Below are 21,709 nucleotides of genomic sequence, written 5' to 3' on the forward strand. Positions count from 1 at the left end.
TGCCTTTGTGTCCAGGCCCGAGCCTCTGTGAAGTGCTCCGGAGTGGGGTCCTTTCCAGGAGAGCCAGCCCAGGCTACACCCCAGCCTGCAGGATAGAGGACGCAGGCTTTTCCCCAGTGCAATGTGACCTGGCCGAGGGCAGCTGCTGGTGTGTCCTGGGCAGTGGAGAGGAGGTGCCCGGGACCCGCGTGGCTGGGAGCCAGCTGGCCTGTGAGAGTAAGTCGTCACCCCCTGGAGGGGCTCCCTGGGCTCGTGGGGGGGACCTGCCCATCTCTTCCTTCAAGCAGGTTGGAGGGACTCCAAAGGCCCTGGGACAGTGTAGGTGGGAGGAGAGACAGGGAAGAGCATGAGGGATGTGGTTGCAGTTGAGTCCCATGATGTCAAAACTCGCGTCTGCTTCCTAAAAGTGCTCAGCCCTGGGGCTAAAATCAAGGAGAGCCTGTGCGGGCATCTCCAGAGAGGGCACCGCAGGAAGCTTGGGCACTGGCTTGTTGAGGGGTTCTGGGTCTGGTCTCCCCATCCTCGAGTGGGGAGGAGGACCCGACAGCAGGACCTCAGTGGAGGTGGATCCATTTCGGCTGGGAGCTCCAGGAAATTGTAGACGTGTTGATTTGTTTATTTTTATTTCTAGTTTAAAAAATTATTTGGGTATCAAATATTGAAATATATATCATACCAATATATATTAGAATATTGAAATACATTATTAAATATTAAAATACATTATTTAATTATCAATTACCTTTGATTTCTCCTATATACTCAAGTCACAGGACATTATAATCATTTTAACATTTATGTGAGAAAGTAGGTTGAACTATCTGTGAATTTTGTTTCAGGACAGTAAATAAAGACATTGCAAAATATTGATTATAAGTTGAGGTATTGGGTTGGTGGGGTTGAGAAATGTGCACTAAATGATTCTGATTTTAGTGCAGTTGGCTTTCTGTTGCTCTCCTTATTGTTCTATTTTTAAATTTTGCAGTTTCTAAGCCACATTTTGGAACTGCAGAGAGGTTTAATTGGGTCTAGTGATTTACGTACGTAGAGGATTTTATTATATCTGCAAAGAGAAGAAGAAGCCTTCAAAGGAAGGGTGGGAAGGAAGAGTCACCTGCTCTCTTTGGGGGCTCTTTCCCCTTTTATCTGTTCCCTCTCTCGCCCCTAACCTGTGCTGTGCCCGTGGCTCTCACCGCACCCCTTCTCTCCAAAGCCCCGGGAAGTTCCCCTCTGTACAGGGTCTGCTTCCAGGCAGGACCCTGTCACATCGTGCTCCTCTCTGTAGCTCTCGGCAGCTGCCACGTCAGGGAACATTGATGGATACTTGTGAGTGGAACTTCCTTCCCTGTGCTTCTGAGAGAGTTGAAGTGTTAGCCTTCAACATTCAATTTCTGGGGCATCTGAGAGGGGTCCACACTATCTGGGACCCAGGAATTAGAGTGACGTGTCTCCTCCAGAAACAGGTCTGGGAGCCCAGCTCTTTTAGGGTTTGGGAGACCCTATGTGGCTCGGCCCTGCGGGATTCCATGAACATAGCTCATGTGTGAAGAGACTTAGTGGTTAAAAGCCACCTTTCACATCCCTTATCCCATTTTGGCCTCCCAATAACGCAGGTGAATAGATAGAATTGCCCTATCTTCCCATTTTTCAGATGGCAAAACTGGGGCTCACAGAGGTTTGTTAATATGTCCAAAGTCACGCAGCTAGGAAGCGGAGCAGCCCGCGCTAACATGAGCCCCCAAAGGCTCTTCCTCCCGACTTACTGCGGAGTGGGTAGAGAAAGCTCAGATGTGGGGGCCAGCCAGCCAGACTTGAAGGTCAACTCTGCCACTCCTTTGCTGGGTGACCTTGGGCTAGTCCCCTAACCTCTCTGGACCTCTGTTTCCCAATCTGTGAAACTGGCATGGAGAATCGTAGCTATTTCTTAGTCATTGTTAGGATTAATTCAAATCGTTCCTATAAACTGCTTAGCCTGGTGGCTCAGAGCACAGCCTCTGGGGCCACGCCTGGCTCCCCACTTACTGCTGTAGAACTTAGAGCAGAAAAGTTAACTTCTCCATGCTTCAGAGTCCCCACCTGTGGGTTGAGGAGGCAACAGTCCTGCCTCTCAGGGTTGCTGTGAAGATGGAATCAGTTCACGGGGGTCCCTTGAGGCAGCCCTGGCCCCCAAGGAATGAGCCACGTGCACAAGCTCCTGAGCGAGGGGGCTGGAGGCAGGAGCTGGTTTCCAGTCTGCTCACCGGCGTGTGTCCCTGGGCAAGCCCTTAGTTCCTTCGAGACTCCATCTTCCTCATCTCTAAAGTGGCAATAATGATTCCCAGTGGGCACAACTTTGGCAGGATGCCATTACATTAAAGATGCCAAATACCCTCCCCAGTGCTAGCCACTGTGGTATTCAGCTAATTGTGGTCTCCACACGTCTTCCTCTTCCCCTCAGCCCCTCCTCCCCGACTGCGGAGGCCGGATGGGTCAAACCATAGCCGGGGAGTCAGTGCATTTCAGAGAAATTGGGGAAGAAGGCTGAAGGAAAGCAGGTCTGCTGGAGGCTGACACCAGCGAGAGAAGCGTCAGTGTCTCAGGGGACATTTGGGACCCAGGAGGAACCCCCTCCCGGCCGGGTCAAAGCACTCACTGGCCCGCATCCTACAAAGGCAGTGGAGACCAATGGGAAGAGCCACAGGATAGGGATCTATCCTGCAGGGTTAGAGGGGGACCCCGCATTTATTGAGGGTTCACCTTGTGTGCTAGGGGCTGCTCACAGTCTCCCTCATCGACACCTGGCCTTTTACACATATGTGCATGTACACCAAGCACACTGGTGGAGAACACAGATTCTGGGACCAGAAGGATGAGGCTCAAACCCTGGTTTTGCTACGTACTAGCTCTCTGGTCATAGGCAAGGTATTTACCCTCAGTGTGCCTCTGTGTTAGCATCTGTGAAATGGGGTAATGGGACCTACCCCATAGCATCATAGGGAGCATTAAATGAGTTGATATGGGTAAAGCTAACAGCATACCTGGCACATGCTAAGTGCCACATAGTTTAAAAACAGCTTTTTTTTTTTTTGCTGAGGAAGATTCACCCTGAGCTAACATCTTTGCCAATCTTCCACTACTTTGTATGTGGGTCTCTGCCACAGCATGGCTGACGAGTGGTGTAGGTCCATGCCTGGGATCTGAACCCATGAACCTGGGCCACCAAAGTGGAGTGCACTGAACCTAACCACTAGGCCACGGGGCTGGCCCCTAAAAACAGTTTTTAAGTAAATGCTCTCACTTTAGAGATGTGGTATTGGAGGCTCGGATGGCGGAGGGTTTTCCCTGGCATCCCACAGGAAGGACCAGAGTCAGGTCAAGCTGGGGATCCTACCAAGTCCTCAGAGAAGCCCAGCTGACTTCCCAGGAAGTCATGAAGGACAGAGGAATGAGCACTGGCTTGAGATACTGTGAGGAGGTGCAGGTTCCAGTCTCCTCTCTGGCCTTGTCAGCTTCAGTGACCTGGGCTGCAAAATAGGGGCCTTGCTGACTGGTCTCTGGAGCCCCTTGCACGTCCCCAGCCCCTGGCCCCAGGCACACTCCGCATGTGAGAACTCACAGATCAGTGGTGCTCTGGCTTTCCTAGGCTGCCCAACACCTTCCCTCCAGTACCTGGACCACCTTGGTGGTAGGAAGGGCTGGGGGTCTTTATCCCCACCCTAGAAGTGGGACCAGAGGCTCAGAGACATGAGGGGCTGTGCACATCGATCCCTCAGTGTGGAGGGGTGGAGTGCTCCCCGGCCAGATGGGCTTTCCGTGTGGCCCCAAGACCTCTGCCTAAGCTAGGAATAGGGCTGGGCCCTTGGAGACATCAACAGGCCCTTGTAACACCCAGTACTGAGGGCTCCGAAAAGGATATGCTGGTGGCCCCCCAGGAGCACAGAGGAAGGGCGTCTTCCCATCTCTAAACAGCACCAGACTAGGGAGCAGCATGACCCTTCCCCTGCTGGGGTGGTGGTTAGATTTGAAGGACCTGTGCTCAAGTCCTGGCTCTGCCCCCCAAATCCTCAAACCTCAGTTTCTTCGTCTGTAAAATGGGGATTATAATACCAGGGCTGCCTACTTCATAGGGCTATTTTGAGTGAGATTCAATTAAATATTGATCATGACAGAATTTCAGAGATCCTAAAATTCATGGTAAATATCAGCTATTATTTCTGCTGGTTTACCTTTGTAGTACAACATATGCCATTTCATTGTTCTGAAAGCATTAATTCACACCCTGGAATTTCCAACCCAGGCAATAATGTATTACTCTTGTTGTTGTTGTTGTTAATAGCAATAATAATGACTAACATTTATTGAGCATTTCTTATGTGCCAGTAACTCTTCTAAGCTCTTTGCATGTCTTAATTCATTTTGATTCCCACCATCCCCAGGAGGTAGGCATTATTGTTATCCTCGCCATTTTATAAGAAGAAGTTAATTAACTTGCTCTAGGGCGCTGACTAGTACGTGATTGAGGCAGGATTCGAAGCCCAGTGGGCTGCCCCAGAGCCCCAGGCTGACTCTCACCCCCACACACAGCAGTTGGTAAGAGCCAACTCAATAAGCCCCCTGCAGATCGCAGTGCAAAATCCTAACCAGAAGCCATCAAGCCCAGGATGCACCCTGGAGATCAAAATGGTTCATTCTCCCTCTCTGAGGCCCCCAAGTACCCCTGAATCACATGCAGATTGCAGATTTTAAACAGAGACATATAGAGGCAGCAAGGCTACGCTAACTAAACCTCAAGTTGGGTGTGAAATTGTCACACAGAGTGTGTCTGTTCTTTCTTTTGCTCATTCCCCCACTTATTTAACGTATTCGTGGAGCTTGTGTCCTGGGGTCAGTGTTGTGCCTGGGTGAACAGAGGAAAAGTGCCCTCTTTCCCACCGTGGCCTCACTCCAGAGGGGAGACCAGGGTGCGAATGAGTAGGGTCTGGAATAATTGATAACATGGAGGCCCGCACAGGCCTGAGAGCTTGGAGAGAGGAGACTAGGTCAGCCTAGGAGAACCATGGGAGAGGTTAGAAAGGTAAAGGTGCTGAGTGGATGTCTGAGGGCCAAAAAGGGAATCTTCTGGGCAGATGAGCAGGCAGAGGGAAGGACACAGTGTGCAACCAGTGTACGTTCAGGGAACGACAGCTATACCTTGAGGCAAAGGGGGGCTGGAGGAGATGAGAGCAGAGAGGGGAAGGGCGGGTCAGCAGGTTCTCGGGGGAATTGAGAGCTGACTTCCAGCTTCGCTACAATTTCTTTGCTGGCAGTGGGGACTGAATTTGGACACGGGAGCAGAAAGGCAGGCAATGAGGCCCAAATGCGGGAGCCTGGTGAGGAAGCCTCAATAGCAGTTCAGGAAAAGGATGACGAACATCTAAATGATGGAAGTGTAGCGGGACTGCAGAGAAGTAGAGAAGGTCTGAGCTGCAGCCTTCGCTGATGCTAGGGCAGAGGAGCTGGGACCGTCTAGGATGGCCGCCGTGTTTCTGGCATGGGATGACTGGGTGGCTGGAGATGCCATTCCTTGAGCTTGGCTCACTGAATAGGAGCAGGGGTGGGCAGGAGATGCTGAGTTCTTGACACGTTGGCTTTGAGGTGGAGAAGACCAGTTGGTAATTGGATTTAGAGATGGGAAGAAACTCAAGAGGGTCTGAGCTGGAGATGAAGATACTAGAGTTATCCGTGCTCAGCCGTCTGTTAAAATGAGAGAGAATGGGCTTGTTCTAAAAGAGGGCAGAGAGGGAGGGGAGCAGGCCCAGGCCAGGGCCCAAGGAACCTGGCATAGCCGGGGGAAGGGAAGAGGAGGAGGGCCCAGTGTCACTGAGAAGGAGAAGCGAGAGGCAGAGTGCTCAGCCCCCCTTGTGCTGGGCAGATGCCCACAGCTGCCCCTCTCTCCCTCTCCTAGACCCGCAGTGCCCACTGCCATTCAACGTGTCGGAGGTGGCCAGTGGGGTGATCCTGTGTGAGCGAGCCTCAGGAGAGGCCACCGTCCAGCAGTGCCAGCTGCTGTGTCGCCAGGGCTACCGGAGCGCGTTCCGGCCGGGGCCGCTGGTGTGCAGCCTCAAGAGGAGACTCTGGGTGTCACAGCCGCCCCAGCCCCAGGCCTGCCAGCGTGAGTGGCCTCGGGAATGTCTGCCAGGCTCCCCGTTCCCTCTCAGGGCTCAGGGCTCAGAGCACCTTTATTTTCCCCACCCAAGTGTAGCATTTCCATGGGAAGCCAGGTGGCATCGAGAGCAGGAGAAAGGGCCCAATGGATCATCTTCTAGAAGGAGCAGATGTGCTTCACAGACCCCTTTGTGGCTTCTCTGGAGCCACCTGCTCCTCAGGAGAACTGCCATCACTTCGGGGTCTTCTGGGATGTCTGGGCTGTAGGACTGTGTTCAGGAGGTAGGTGCTCCAATGGCCGTATTGCTTACTATGGTGTTGACAAGCTCGGAGCTGCTTGTCTGGGCTCTGAGAGTGACACTGACTCACCAGCCTCTCTTGTGGGTCCATCTGGAGTTCCAGGGCCAATGCTTGGCAGAGCAGAGCCTGGACCCTGCTCCGGGGGCATCACTTCTGACCGCTGTGGGCCTGTGCCCTATCTGAATATCGGCAGAGCTCCTTTCTCCCCACTGAACCCACTTTCACACGCACACACCCGTGAGGCAACACCGGGCTCTGACTGCATCTGCCTTGGCAAAGGCTGGCTCTTGTTAGTCACAGCTGGGCAGGGCAGGGTGGACACTGGGGGCTGGCACTGGGGGCTGGCACTGGGTCCACCCAGGGCAGTGAGAGGAGCGTCTAGGAGAGAGAACCAGATCCTGAGACCAACTGTCACAAGGCTCCAGGTGGCTGGCACAGTGCCAAAGGACAGTATTTGTTGCAAAGCATTCTGAGATAGAGAATGCTATCCAAAAAAAGTTCAAAATGTGATTTGGACAAATAAGTGGCCTGTCCCCCTGCCTATGGCAGAGTGGCCTAAGCTGAAATCAAGAGCAGGCCAGTCACAAATGGATGTAGAGCAAGGGACTTGGGAGAAGCGAGGCGTGGGTCTTAAGCTGCTGAAGTTGAATGTAGGGCTGCTGTGTACAGTTGTTCATGTTGTGCACTGAACAACCTTAGAGTTTGCCTTTCACAGTCTATGGTGTCTACTCTGAACCAGAAAAACCATATGGAGTGGCCCTGTTTGAATGCAAGGTGGCAGGGAAGATTTTCCAAGAAGAATGTCCAGGACTCCCAGATGGAAAGCAGCCTGGTTTGGAGACTGAGGCAGGACTGAACTTGCTGTGAGGGTGCTAAGTAATGCTAGGGAGTGTTTAGATTCTGAAGATGACCATGCAAGACGGCAGTGCTTGTGTGACCCAAGCTAGATGAAGAAGGGTTATTTTGGCAGAGGAGTAACCGAAGAAAGAAAAGAAAAGAAGGGCACAGTTCTGTCGCCATGTCTGCTGACTCCTGGTGCTTGCCCGCAGGGCCCCAGCTGTGGCAGACCCTCCAGACCCGAGCGCAGATCCAGCTCCAGCTCCCACCCGGCCAGGTGTGCAGCGCCGACCCCGCAGGCTTGCTGCGGGTTCTCCAGGTCTTCATACTAGACGAGCTCACAGCCCGCGGCTTCTGCCAGATCCAGGTGGGTGGCCTTCCCAGCAAGTGCGGGCTTGGACGGAGCTCAGGGTCATCGTGTTGGAGAACCTCAGGGCTCAAATGAACCCACGCTCAACCCACGCTCATTTTACCAATGGGTAAACTGAGGCTCAGGATGAGAAAGTAACTTGGCCAAGGCTACTTATGGAGCAGCAGAGGTGGAATCCGTACCCATTGCATCGTTGGCCATTCTTCCTACAGGAAGATGTCAAACCAAACACGTGCTGAGTGCTTATTATGGGCCAGGCTCTGTGCATCCCTTGGCATGGGTTAGTTACTGCACTCCTCGTAGGGACCCCATCATTATTGCCATTTTGTAGATGAGAGGAGTGGAGACTAGAGAGTCAAATATGGCCAGAGTCACAGCTGGGAAATGGTATAGCCAGGCAGACTGATGTGAGGACAGAGCTGTGATCACCGTGTAGTGCTGCCACCACCATGGAGACAGAGCCTGGGAACGTGGGTCAGGGAGGCTGCAATGCCGTGACTTACTCTCTCTGGTGCCAGATGTGTTCCTTAATGAACCTGTGAGAAGACATTATGGATCCTTCCTGGAAAAAAAAACAGTACATGCCAATTGGAAAGACATAGTGCCATGAATAATGACTATCTGAGCTTTTAGCTGTGTAATAGGCAAGGGCTTTGGTGATTCAAAGTCACAAGTATTCACAGAAGGATTCTTTAAAAGTCACTCAATTAAATAAGTCCTTGTTCTACTCAAAGTTTGCTAACTCATCAGAATAACTCATTTTTAGCACCTCATGCTAAGAATTTTGCAGATCACACATTTTCACAAAACCGAATACAGAGAGTATTGATTCTAAAACAAATAGAAACATATATTGCCACCTTTCATCCAAAGAAATGCACTTGACAACAATGCCAGCAATATATATTAATGATTGAGCACTGGCTGTGTTCCTGGTGCCAAGCCTGAAGTTCTGCATTCCTTATCTCTAACTATCACAGCAGCCTATGAAACTCATTTGGGTTTGCTGACTGGCACTTGTGGAAGTTAGGGTCCTGGCCTCTCACAGAAGCCAGGAGACAGGGGGCCTGTCTTCAGGTGTTGGTGACAAAGACAGTCAATTCTCTTAGCAGCCTTGGGTTTTCTCATGAAGGTGCTTTAAGGGGGCTGAGGTCACCCTAGGGATGTGGCCTTGAGCTGTTAGAAACTCTGTTGATGTTTTTTCAAGTCTTTATAGGCCAAGATTGAGGCTAGTAGAGAAGAGGGCTCAGAGGAGCCTAGCTAGAGTTTGGTCAAGGAGCGCATCTTTGTCAGGATCCAGCAGTGAACGACGTCAGCCCTCTGCCCTCAGGAACCCACAGTTTAGGGGAGATGGCACTGAACAAATATGCATCAGGTAATGCCCAGAAGAGAAATAAGGCAGGTGGAGTGTTGGAGAGGGAAGGTGGCGAGATGGGGGTGATTTTAGACAGAATGGCCAGTGAAGCCCTCTCCAGGAGGAGGCATTTGAGGGGGCCTGAGTGAGGTGAAGTGGAGGGCCTTGTGAATATCTGGAAGGAATAAGAAGATCGGAGCACCTTCACTGGGAACGTGCTGGGCGTGACCCATAAAATCAGGGAGGTCCATGTGGGTGGGGCAGCAGAGAGGGAGCTATGGGAAGGAGCGTGCCCACCCTGCATGCCTTGATGGCTGTGCCTAGGGCAGTGGGTTTTAGTCTGCATGTGATGGAAAGCCACGGGGGACTGAGTTGAGAGACTGACACGATATGATGTGGGTTTTAAAGTTCACTCTAGCTGTTGTACGGAGAAGGGGTTTCCGGGGGCAAGGGTAGGAGTGGGGAGCAGGGGCAAGGGTGGCTGTGGGCTGTGGTGGTGGTGCAAAGCGTGAGAAGCAGAAGGACTTGTGACATATTGGGAAGGAAAAGCCCACAGCATGAGGTAGTAGATAATGCGTCACGGGGAAAGGGAACATCAAGGATGACTAAAGTTTCGGCTTGAGGGCTGGGTGAAGGCATGGTGCTGCCATTTGCTGAGATGCGGAAGTTAAATCTCACGCAGCAAGAGGTGGAATGTTCCAGAATCCCCAGACCCGAGAGCTGAGGACCATGCTGAAGGTGGATGGGTCAGAAGGTGGCCTGGGCAGGGCTTGGTGGTGGGGGCTTCCAGGAAAACATGTCTGGTGTGACTATGAGACAAAGAACCTCTAAGGTCAGGGGTGGGTCTTATTCTTCAGAAGTCGGAGATGATACAGATACACAGCTTTCAATCAGATGCATCTGGTTTCAACCTTGGCTCCACCCTTCCTACCAGCATGCCCTGGGCATTTACCAGCCTTGCTGAGCCTCGCATCAATCATCTGTGAAATGGGACCAGTAGCACCTACCTTGGAGGGTTGGATTAAGTGAGATGACATGTGCATCCAAAGCCCTTGCTCTTACACTCTGCCTAGAGGTTAAGATATTAGGTTCTGGGGTTGGCAGGAGTTCGAATCCTGGCTCCACCATTTATTGGCTGTGTGATCCTTGGCAGTTCCTCAGCCTCTCTGAGGCTAATTCCCCATCTGTAATGTTGGGTAATGATAGTTCTGACTCTATAGATTTGTTTTGGAGACTAAACTAGCTAATTTGTTTAAAGCATTTCATGCAGGGCCTGACTAATGGAGAATATTAAAAACTTGTGCCGTGTTGTCTTCTAAGGATGCTAAGAGGCTGGCACACAGCAGGTTCTCATCCATGACACTACATGAGCACCCACATCCACTTACTCACCTTCATCCTGGGCGTAGCGCGGAGTGTGGCACATCGTCAGTGCTCGGTGCCAGTCTGTGCCATGACTGTCATGTTGAAATGACGTCCTGAAGCACAGGCCGGGTGTGCAGCCCAGGGCCTGCTTCACAGGGCACTGGCCGGATCCTGAAGAACGTGGGCGAGCTCTCTCCTGCTGAAGGCTGAGTGCCAGGGCCAAATCAACTCTGGATTGTGGATTGGTGACAGATGCCTTTACTTGCCCTTGCAAAACCTTCCTCTCAGGGGCTCAGAGCCCTCATTCACCTCTAGACACCCAAGCTTTTGATACACTAATGTCCCTTGGGTCTTGGTATAGACTCTCTTGGGATGTTACCATTTGAAAGAGCATGGTGTGAAGAGGGCAAGGTGAAGCTTGTGTTCAACCCCAGACCCATGTCCAGCACTGTCCATGGGCCAACCAGGCCACATCACCATCCACCCCCTACCCTGCCCTCCAGGACCCTTGGGTCACAGACATTCAGTGGGCATTGACAGTGGCCACACTCACTTTGGAAGGAGAAACCAGGCTGTGTAGCCAAAATGAAGGAGCCGGTGGGGGCTTCTTCTAAGAAGGAGGGTCATGTCCTGCTGGATATACTTGTTGTGAGGACGTTTGCAGAGTCGGCTGAAGGTGTTTCACCAGCGAAATATGGTGCCGTGAGTTGGGAGCCTTTGGGCTTTTGACGCACAGAGCTTGGCTCTTCCTCCGCTTATGTTCCCTGAACCCAGAACCTCATTTCCCTCAGGTGGGGAAAAGGAGTTAATAGTGCCCCCAGTGTCAAAGGGAAAATAGAAGGGAGTAACATAAGCCAAGTTCTGGCACCTGGGGTGGGCTCAGCCCAGCTGGCTACCTACTCCGTGTTCTTGCACTGAAGGCGCCTGTCTCCGTGTAGGTGAAGACTTTTGGGACCCCGGTTTCCATTCCTGTCTGCAACGACTCCACGGTGCAGGTGGAGTGTCTGACCCCGGAGCGTTTAGGAGTGAACGTCACGTGGAAACTGCGGCTTGAGGATGTGCCACCGGCCTCTCTTCCTGATTTGCATGACGTTGGTATGTTTCCCTGCACTGCTGTCTTGAGGAAGCTATGCAGCCCCTCTGAGTCTTAGTTTCCCTATTTGTCAGATGGACCTGCTGAAGCCCATCGTGCCGTCCCTGGCCCATCGTACCTGGCCGGTGGGAGGAACTAATTATTAAGATGTATATAAAAATCAATAGAGTTCTGTTCAACAGCTTACTAGAGTTAAATAATGTTACCTGATTGTGCATTTGTGAACACTTTTTAATGCTTCTCTTGATTTTCTGGGCACAGAGAGAGGAGACAGTTGTGAAGAAGGGAGAGTGGGGGACGGGGTGAGGGAGTCTCTATTGGCTTATAATTTACGTCCTGCCCACTTCCGATTGCAAAACTTCTCAAACCCTTTACACTATTTATACCCGTTAATATGCTGTTTAAAACAGGGCAGTTGTGATATGGATGATGCGAGAGAATAGAGAGATCTGAGGATGAAGAGCAGAGTGGATTTTATGACAATTACTATGAGCTAGGATAGGATATAATCCGTATATTTCTGACCAGAAGGTAGGAGCAACTCCACTTTCTCTCCTATCATCCAGCAACCAAACGCTCAGGGTCAGGACTGGCTGGAGCTTGACCTCTGTCTTATGAGGGGAAACTTCTGGAAAAAGTAGCCAGAGTATAATCCAGGGGGCAGACTGCCTCTCTGCCATCCTGCGGTCCTCCTGGCAATAATAACCCCATGGCATTATGAATGAGGGGTCCCTTTTCATGTTTCTCCAGACAGATCCTGGGTGATTTGGGCTGTTTGAAGCTGCGAGAGGATGAGCTGTTTATTCCTGGCATCAGTGGCGATGATGGTGGTTTCAGGGCTTGGGCTGGCTTTACAGTAGCCCATTGTAGCGCGAATGTTCGCTGCGTGCTGGGATCCAACCCAGTCCAGATGTGTGCTCATCTGGTTTCTTCCCAGGAAATATTTATCGTTCGATAGCTAGAGGCCTCCCGGAGGTTTAGCTGAACACTGAGGCAGAGGCCACATGGCCTCCTGGAGGCTCTGCCTTCTCTTTGAGCGGCCCTGTCATACGCATTCTCCCTTATAATCCCCAACAACTGCAAGAGAGGCATTGCCAGCCCCATTTTGCAGATGGGGAAACTGAGGCTCAGAGATGGTGGCTTGCTAAAGGTTGAGACATTCGTGTATCTAGATAGTGCACCTTAGATTAGTGACTGAAGACATGATATCCTATACCAATGGGATCATATTGATGTCACAAACATGACAGGAGCCAGAGACCTTGGGTAAAGTCTTAGTTGTGCTTCTGGCTCATGTGTGAACTTGGGCCAATCAGCCCCCTTCTCTGGCCTCAGTTTCTCCTCTGTAAAATGAGACACCGGATAATGCTTACATCTCCTTTCGGCATGAACATTCTAGGTGGTTCTGCCTCTTGATCTTCCCTTGCCTTTGCAGGGGACATCTGCAAGGTGACATTCCTGTTTCATCTTGTGTCTTACAGAAGAGGCCTTAGTGGGCAAGAATCTCATGGGGCGCTTTGCAGATCTGATCCAAAGTGGAGTGTTCCAGCTTCATCTGGATTCCAAGACGTTCTCTGTAGACACCTCCATCCGCTTCCTCCAAGGGGACAACTTTGCCACCTCTCCCAGGACATGGTTTGGGTGCTTGGAAGGATTCTATCAAGTCTCAGCCACTAGCAACACCAGTCAGGACCCACTGGGGTGTGGTAGGTCCATCCCCACTCCCTGGATTGCTGTTATTGTGTCATAAGAGGCTGCAGGAAAGGCCACCAGAGCTCCAGAAAGAGGTTACTCTGCACATACAAGTGGAGAATCACTCATTTATTTTATTTTTTTTATTGAGGTCATATTGGTTTGTAACACTATGTAAATTGCAGGTGTACATCATTATATTTCAGCTTCTATGTAGACTGCTTCGTGTTTACCACCAAAATCTAGTTGCCATCCATCACCTTACACACGTGTCCCTTTATCCCTTTTGCCCTCCCCCCCCTTTAAACTTCTGGTAACCACCAATCTGTTCTCTGTATCTGTGTGTTTGTTTATCTTCCACATAGAATCATTCGTTTATTCATTCAACAAAAGTTGTTCAATCATCCACTATGCGTGGGCATATTGTCACCACCCACTAGGTAGCAGCTGAAACTAGAGGTGCAGATGATATGATAGAAGGAACAATCCTGAGGTTTGAAGTTTTCCTTCTTCTTTGTTCTCGACGAGCTTGGCCCCTGGGGCCTGGCCTGCACTGTCTTTGTGGAGAAGGCTGATGTCTACCCTATGTGCTCCATGATATTTCTTAATCTGGTTATGACAATACATTACTCACCAGCATCCCCAAATGGCCCTTGATCAGCCCAGGACTTGACGACTCAGGGGAAGTGCTTCCTGGTGGTGGTTCACTGGGGCTCTTCTTGGCGTTCACATAAGTAGCTTTGGAAGTTGTTTTCACTAGAATGCAGCTGCAAATTCCTTGAATGGAGGCTGTAAGTTCCTATTGCTACCATAACAAATCACCACAAACTTAGTATCTTAAAACAACGAACATATGTTATCTTAACAGTTCTGTAGCTTTGAGTTCTGACACGGGTCCTGCTGGGCCAAAGTTAAGGTGCAGGCAGGGCTGCATTCCTACTGGAGGCCCTAGGTGGGATCTATTCTCTTGACGTTTCCAGCTTCTAGTAGTTGCCCACATTTCTTGGCTTGTGGCTTCCTTCCTTCATCTTGGAGTCCAGCAATGTAGTAGCTCTCTGACCATTCTTCTGCAGTCCCAGCTCCCTCGGACTCTGCCTTTCATTTCTAAGGACCCTTGTGATTACACATAGCTGGATAATCCAGGACACTCTCCTTATCTTAAGGTCAGTTGATTAGCGACCTTAATTGCATCTGCAGACTTCATTTCCTTTTGCCATGTAACCCAGCATATTTACAGGTTCCAGGGATTAGGACGAGCACATCTTTGGGGGCCACTGTTCTGTCTACTACCAAACCTTCCAGAGTCTCATGATGAGAGGCCTTCCTCCCACGTGGCATGAGACAGAGAGGCATTTTTATTAAGCTGAAGAGAGAGAAGATGTTTCTTGATTATTTATTTTTCCATTATTTATATTGGTTGCAACAGGAAAGCTGCACGGTCTTTCCTTTTATGAAATCCATGCCAACTTCTAAACTCCGCTTTGGATTTAAGATGCAGTTAAATCTCAACACGGAAACTAGAAACACAACCACTTCCTGCTAATATTTGTAGAGGATTTTGCAATTTACAATGCACCTCCACAAATATTTAACTCTCAGTGTAGCCCCAGTGGCAGGTAATCTCCCCATGTGACAGAGGAAGAAGTTGAGGCTCAGATGAAATGATATCATGCATCTGTAGTGCCCAGAGCAGGGCTGACTCAAAGGACGGACTCATGTTCATGAAACCAATGATCTGTGGGTGAGTAACCCACAGGGGACCAGAGTTCATGGTCTTCCCACCTCACCAGAGCTGCCACGCAAAGAGGATGAGAAGTGGGAGCAGGAGTGGATGGTGCCACCTGCCAGGGTGAGTGAAAGAAGGTCACAGAGATGGATGTGTTTGGAACATCTGCCATATGTTCTTAGACTTACCCTGAGGAGCCCTGGGCTCCGTTGCCAAAGACTCTGAATTAGTGATCGGGTGCGTGTGTGTGCGCGCGCGCATGTGTGTGTGTTATTAGGAAGAGTGGGGGCCAGGATCTTGCTTTCATAATCACCCCAGGTATTGCTGATAAGGGGGTCTGAGAGCCCCACTCATGCTCATGACCTTGAGTGTACCCTCTGGAGCATGTAGCCAAGAGTTGGAGTGGCAGGAGATGGAGACAGGTACTAGCCAAGGGCCGGGTCAGAGAACCTGCATTGACTCTGTGCCTTTCAGCAAGTCCCAGTCCCTCTCAGGGCCCCATTTTCTGCCTGAAAAATAAAGGGGCTGGACTGGGAGTCTGATCCTAAGTTTCCTTCTAGGGAATTCCATTGATTGTTAGATTATTATTGCCTGTCTACCAGGACAGGTGGCCCAGCTCAACTGTGAGGTGGGAGGGGAAGCTGAGCTGGGAGCGGGGACAGTCTTGCCTGAAGGGTGTCAACCAGTAGGGGCACCTGGAATCAGAACCTGGCCTCAGGGTGACAGGGCTTCAGAGAGACTGGGAGCCACAGGGCGGGGCCTGGGGAACGGGCTGAATGAAAGGTTTTCCCCAGGCCACACTTGCTCCAGAAAAAGAGTTGGAAACCTTAGTCTGTAAAGGGCTGGCGAGCAAGTATTTTAGTATTTAGTATTTTAGAGCAAGTGTTTTCAGACCATATGGTTTTTGTCTTAATGACTCAACTCATCCATTGTAGGGAGAAAAACATGTCTGTGTTCCAATTAAAATTTATTTGCCAAGCAGGTGAGTGGACTTTGGCCCACAGGCTGCAGTTGGCCAATCCTAGCTCTAGATAAACCTACATTCTGTTTGTCAACTGCTGCAGCATTTTACTGACTCACCGAGAGTGTCGATCACTCCATTCAGCCCTGCTCCCTTCCTCTAGATGGTGAGAAGTGTCCAGAATGGAATTCACAAAAGCAGTACTGAAAGCCCCGGATTCTCTCCAGTTTCAATGATCACATCTATTCATTATTGAGTTTCTGATAAGTGCGGGGCCTTACTAGCGTTTCTCTGATCCGGAGGGTCAGGTGTTACTAACCCCATAGTACAGATGAGGCAGCCAGGCGCACACAGTTAAGAGGGTTAGGAAACTGCTCTTTGAAGTCAGGTGGACCTGGGTTCAAGTCCTGGCCCCAACACCTTCTAAATGTGGGTTCTTAGGACATTGCCTATCCTCACTAGGCATAATCTGAAAAACAGGGATAATACTATCTATTTCCTGGGGGTTATGGTTTGGACAGCATAATATAATCAATACGAAGCACATCCCTTGACACAGGGTGAACGCTCAACAAATGGTTTTGGTGTTAAGTGACCATGCTAAGATTTAAACTCAGTTCTACTGATTCCAAATTCTTTGTTGTGTCCCCTGCATCACACGTCTCTCTTCTCAACAAGGGGGTTCTTAGTGGAGTCACGCCCTCAGATTCTTGTATCTACTCGTACTGGCTCTTTTTCCTTCTGAAGCCCATCTGGAACACAGCTGTGAGGCTACAAGCAGAGCATTGTCCTGTGGGGATGAAGCAGGGTTTCTGTGTGTCATCTCAGGGGGCTAATCAGGATGACCCCCTTGGAGGGCAGTGACTCCGGGGGACCGGTGGGAATATCCACCCATGACTCCCATAGGCATGGCAACCGTTACCCAGGGCACGGATCCTGCACTGCGTGGAGGCTTTGTTTGCAGCTCCAATGGGTGGGTTATGTTCACCCTCTTGCCTCCAGGCCAGCCATGTGGTTCCCCTCAGAATTACCTGCCAGCAGCCTTTATACCAGGTTGGTTCATTAAGGAGAGTTCCAGAGAAATTGCCAGGATTTTCCATTTCCCATTCTGGACAACATTAACTTTCACTCATTCACTACAAGTTCTTAGAGCTAATTCTCTGTGGAATTTTTTCCAAAGTAATAGGTTAGGTCTTGTTTCCTCCCTCTTCCTTCCTTCCTTCTTTCCATCCATGAATCCATCCTTCTTTAACCTGTCTATCTTTCCATCCATTCATCCATCCAAGCTTTGAAAATATAATTATATGTCAAACACTGTGTTACATACTCAGGGAAGCAAAAGTCACAGCTCCACTTTCAAAGAATCACAGTCTCGTAGAGGAAAGCTAAGTGCAAAGACAGCTAAAATATCGTGTGAGAAAGGCTTTTTCATCCCAGGCAGGGCAGCCAGGGGAGGCTTGCTGGGGGAGCAAAGGCTGGCATGAAGTCTTGAGAAGTGAGTCAGAATTACTGCTCAGAGGAAAGCAGACAAGAAGTGGTGTGTGTGTGTGCATGTGTGTGTGTATGTGTGTGCATGTGTGAGAGTACCTGTGTTGAGGGTGCTAAAGTGATGAAGCACATTTCAGACATGGAGAGTCATGAAGTGGTGTGGCTTTATGGGGACAGTGCATATGGTTTATATGGCTGGAGAATAGGCATGTGGGAAGTGTGGCAGGAGATGGGCCAGAGAGATAGGCAGGGAGCAGAGTGGGAGGGGCCTCATTCCTACCTCAGGAGTGGCCAGGGGCTTGGCCTGCTGGAGGCACCACTGGAGAACTTTAAGTTGGAGAGTGACAGGGCCAGGTGTGGGGCTGAGCAAAGCAGGCTAAGGAGTGAAGGACTGTTATGCTTCCTCACAGATACTTTTTTTCTGCAAAAGCATGGCTGTCATTGGAGGACAATGGGAATGGGTTAACAGTTGGGAAAGCATAACCCCAAAACTTTGTGAAGCTCCCAAACTCAAATAGGCCCAGTTGTCTCATTTTAAGAAGGAGGAAACTGAAACCAAAGGGGTTTTCCAAAGATTTTCATGGAGGGATTTAACTGAAGGATAAGCACCCAGTTGTTGCAGTGGACTCAAGCGTCTTTGAGACACATCTGCCAGGGGAAGGATGATGATATTCAAGCCACCACCTCATTCTGACTTACACAAGTGTTCCTTTGGATGGAAAAGACTCTTGACTTCAGAGATGGAGAGAAACAGAATGCATGTTCCTTGAGAATAGTCAAGAGGCCTGAAGCTTGTTGAGCTTGCTGCAAAAGTTTGTTCCCAGTTCTTCTTTCTGCCCCTTTGCCTGCACCTTGGGTTTGGAGACGGGGCAACTCAAGCTGGCTGAAAGGTTTTGTTTTCGTTTAGCAATGAATCTGAAGACCGCTTGAAAAAATAGTCACAGTACTGGGGTTAAAATACTAGAGATGATCAACAAGCTGACTCATAGAAGTAGCGAAACTCCACTCTCCGAGGGAAGGTATTCATTGCTCGAGGCAGACAGGAAAATACGTCTTTCAGTTTCCAAGATGTGTTTTGAGTTTCTGGTTTACTCAGAGATGCCATGTGTATATGTATACTAGAGATAGTAGTTGTTAAATCAACACTGGCTCCGTTCTGGCACATCCCACACGTTCATGCTCACTTCTTTGTCAAAGGAAGGTGGCTGAGTTGGTGGGTGGAGAAAAGGCTTTGGTTTGGAGAAAATGGGGCTCAAATCCCACCTCTCTCACCATGCCGCCTGGTCACACTTGACCTTGAACATCAGTTTTCTCCAGTCTAGAATGAGGATGATACCTTTCTCATAAGGTTGTGAAATAACACATTGAAACTCCTGGCACTGTGCTTGGTATATCCTATAATTTTACTCATCTCTGCCCTTCACAGAAAAGCATGCTAGGGAGTCATGCATGACTGTCCTGAGGCTCAGCTTTCTCATCTGTGAAATGGGGATAAAACTCTAACTCCTGGGTGTGCTGTGTAATGTACACGAAGTGCACAGCAGAGTGCCAGGCACATAGAAATTGCTCCCAAGGGTGGGCAAGATTTCTGCTCCCACCTTCACTGGGTAACAGATCACTTCTTCTGGAAGTTATTTGGCAAACTCTCAGGAGCACAAGCCTGAACCAAGAAAGCAAGCAAAAAGAACCTCCTTCTCCCACTCTCTTCTCTGAGCCATCAGAATCAGTGTGGCCAAGTTCACTCACTTTCCTCAAGGCAGAGCTCTCAGACCCTAACTTAGAACTCTTAGGAGACAGGCTTCTCTCCAGTTTGGGTTTCTGATTTCTTGGCCCTTGTCATATTAGAGGAAGCCAACTAGGAGGGATTGGAGTGTTAGAATCAGAGAGGTAGAAACACTGAGAATCCACAGATGAACAGGGTAAGCACAGAGGGAAAAGAATGAGGCAAGGGAGACGTCCAGGGCGCAAGATAGAAGTAGGCCCTCACTCTTGGGGTCATGTTTGGTGTTTCTGAGTAAATCAGAAACCTAACAGCCTGACAGGGAGGACCTCTAAATCCTGTGTCCTGGGTGTTTTCACCTCACCCTAGTCCCAGGTCTGAGCAATGCCACTAATGATTGACCAATAGGGAGAGGCCACATGAGTCAAGTGAGATGGTGCTGAATTGTTGGAATTGCCCCACAGAGAGAGGGCACCCTGTTTGGACAGAGTGGGTATTGAAGTTGGCTACAAAGAAGGACTCCCTCAAGTGTAAAAATAATGACTATTTCTTGAGCACGTAGGAGTTGCATTATTATATGTGCTTTTTGTACATCATCACTGCACTCCAACGAGATAGTATTATTAATCCCTGTTTTACAGAAGAGAAAATGGAGCCCTAGAGAAGTCCAAAGTCATTTAAGTATAATAGGGAGAGGGACTTTACCCAAGCTTTCAACCCTCAAGTTTGCAGCCCCCCACTGCGCTCCACCGTGTCCTCAACTTTGGGAGGCGTTCCCATGGCGACCTATGGATGGACCCGCATCTTTCAAGCCGTCCTCCAGCTTCACCTCATGCCATCCTCCTCCTTGTCTACTAAGCTCTAGCTTAGTGGGTAACTTTGGCTTTTCTCTTGCCATTTCTTGAATAATCCAAACTCATTCCTACCTCAGGAATTTTTGCACTTGCTGTTCCCTCTGCCCGGAATTCTCTCCTCCTAGAGCTTTGCCTGGGGTACTCCTCATCCTTCAAGTCTCAAGGTCACCTCTCAGAGGGGCCTTCCTCTTGGCACGCCCTCCTCTCCTGCTGCATTTTATCTACATCTGAAATTTTTTCTGACACCGTCTCCTCCTACTAGCGTGTCAGCTCCTGGAGAGCAGGAACCTTGTCTGCCTTCTTCGCAGCTTATCCTTGGTTCTTAGAGCCCGACACATAGCAGATTCTCAATGGGCGTTTGTTAAATGAGTGGGCTCTTGAATTGATTTCGGGATTTCGCATGCCCTGTGTGTCGTGACGCTGTAACTGTAAAGCAGGGTCTTGTCTTTAACATTATCTCTCTGTTTATGTTTTCTAGTTAACTGTCCCGAAGGAAGCTATTTTCGGGATGAGCAATGTATTCCCTGTCCTGTTGGATTCTACCAAGAACGGGCAGGTAGCTTGGTCTGTGTGCCATGTCCTGTGGGCAGAACGACCATTTCTGATGGAGCTTTCAGCCAGACTCACTGTAAGTTCTGCAGGGTCCTGCTTTGAAAGAGAAACCCTACAATGCATCAAAGACACAGCAGGGCGTCTCAACCTCAGCACTATTGAAATTTTGGGACAGATAATTCTTCATTTGGGGGATGTCAGGATGTTTATTTAGCAGCATCTCTGGCCCTTACTGTCAGATGCCAGTAGCACACCCCACTGCCATGCTGTGACGACCCAGCATGTCTCTAGACATTGCCAAGTCCATTGCCCACCACTGAGAACCATTGGGAACATAGCATAATAATCAAAGGGGCACCATCTCTGAAGGCCTATACCCTGTCAGAATCTGGGCCAGACATTTTACCTGTGTGGTCTCATTCAATCCTCCCATCTCCTTTTCTAGGTAAATATTATCAGCCCAACTTTTACAGATCAAAAGGCTAAGTCTCAGAAAAGTAATTTAGCTCAAGTCACTCAGCTAGTAAGTGACATAGCTGGCCTTTGATCTTGGTACTGTCTGATTCTGAAACTTCTGATTTTTGTAAGTTGACCTTATCAGATTGAGAAGTGGAAGACATTTTCCACCTACAGTCGCTGCCACCGTGCAGCTCATATTCCCGTTCTGGTCCTCTACATTTGACAGGACTGTGTATACTTGTGGCCTTCCCATATGTCATGTGATTTCTCTTGGCCTAGTTACTTAATCGTCACTTGGGTATTGTTGGGTTTTTCCTAGCAAGGACCCAGAGCTTGCCTCGTTGTGTGTCTTTTCATGTTAGTCTGAAATTACGTCAACATGAGGAAATCATTATTGCTTAAAATGTGAATAGTGTTTACAATTTTAAAATAAACAAAAGAGATCAAGTCACCTTCTCTGATAAGGGCAATTTCCTTCGTCAGGAGAGCAATGGTAATAAGGGGATAATTTCAAGAAAATAAAAGTAAGGGGTATTTTATAGGCCGGGAGTCTGACATGCCTCCTAGAGAAGAAACTCTTTCCCAAGAACGCAGAGTGTCCTTGACATATGGGCATCCCCCTCAGTTTGCACACGTTGACTGCAGTCGCTGTGGTCTGAGATGACTTGAAGTGCCATCACACTGCCAGAGGAATGCTTTCTTAAAAGGGGATTGCTGTAATGTACTGATCCTTGATTATGGAGGGGATCTACAGAAAAGGTAGGGAACAGAAAAAGGGGCTAAGGCTCGGCACCAGCCAAACCCATTTCCACCCC

At 49.5% G+C, this 21,709-nt stretch overlaps 1 protein-coding gene across 1 annotated transcript in view; it reads left to right on the top strand.

The window, feature by feature from the left end:
* Positions 1-21,709, top strand: part of TG (thyroglobulin) — a 256,521-nt gene that overhangs the window by 33,417 nt on the left and 201,395 nt on the right. The window contains exons 16-21 of the mRNA XM_058564964.1: positions 16-216; positions 5,924-6,130; positions 7,473-7,627; positions 11,288-11,444; positions 12,924-13,148; positions 20,362-20,511. Coding sequence (XP_058420947.1) covers positions 16-216; positions 5,924-6,130; positions 7,473-7,627; positions 11,288-11,444; positions 12,924-13,148; positions 20,362-20,511 — 1,095 coding nt within the window. The remainder of the gene's footprint in view (positions 1-15; positions 217-5,923; positions 6,131-7,472; positions 7,628-11,287; positions 11,445-12,923; positions 13,149-20,361; positions 20,512-21,709) is intronic.

The sequence above is a fragment of the Diceros bicornis genome, chromosome 21, assembly GCF_020826845.1.
Source record: "Diceros bicornis minor isolate mBicDic1 chromosome 21, mDicBic1.mat.cur, whole genome shotgun sequence".
Taxonomy (NCBI): Eukaryota; Metazoa; Chordata; class Mammalia; order Perissodactyla; family Rhinocerotidae; genus Diceros; species Diceros bicornis.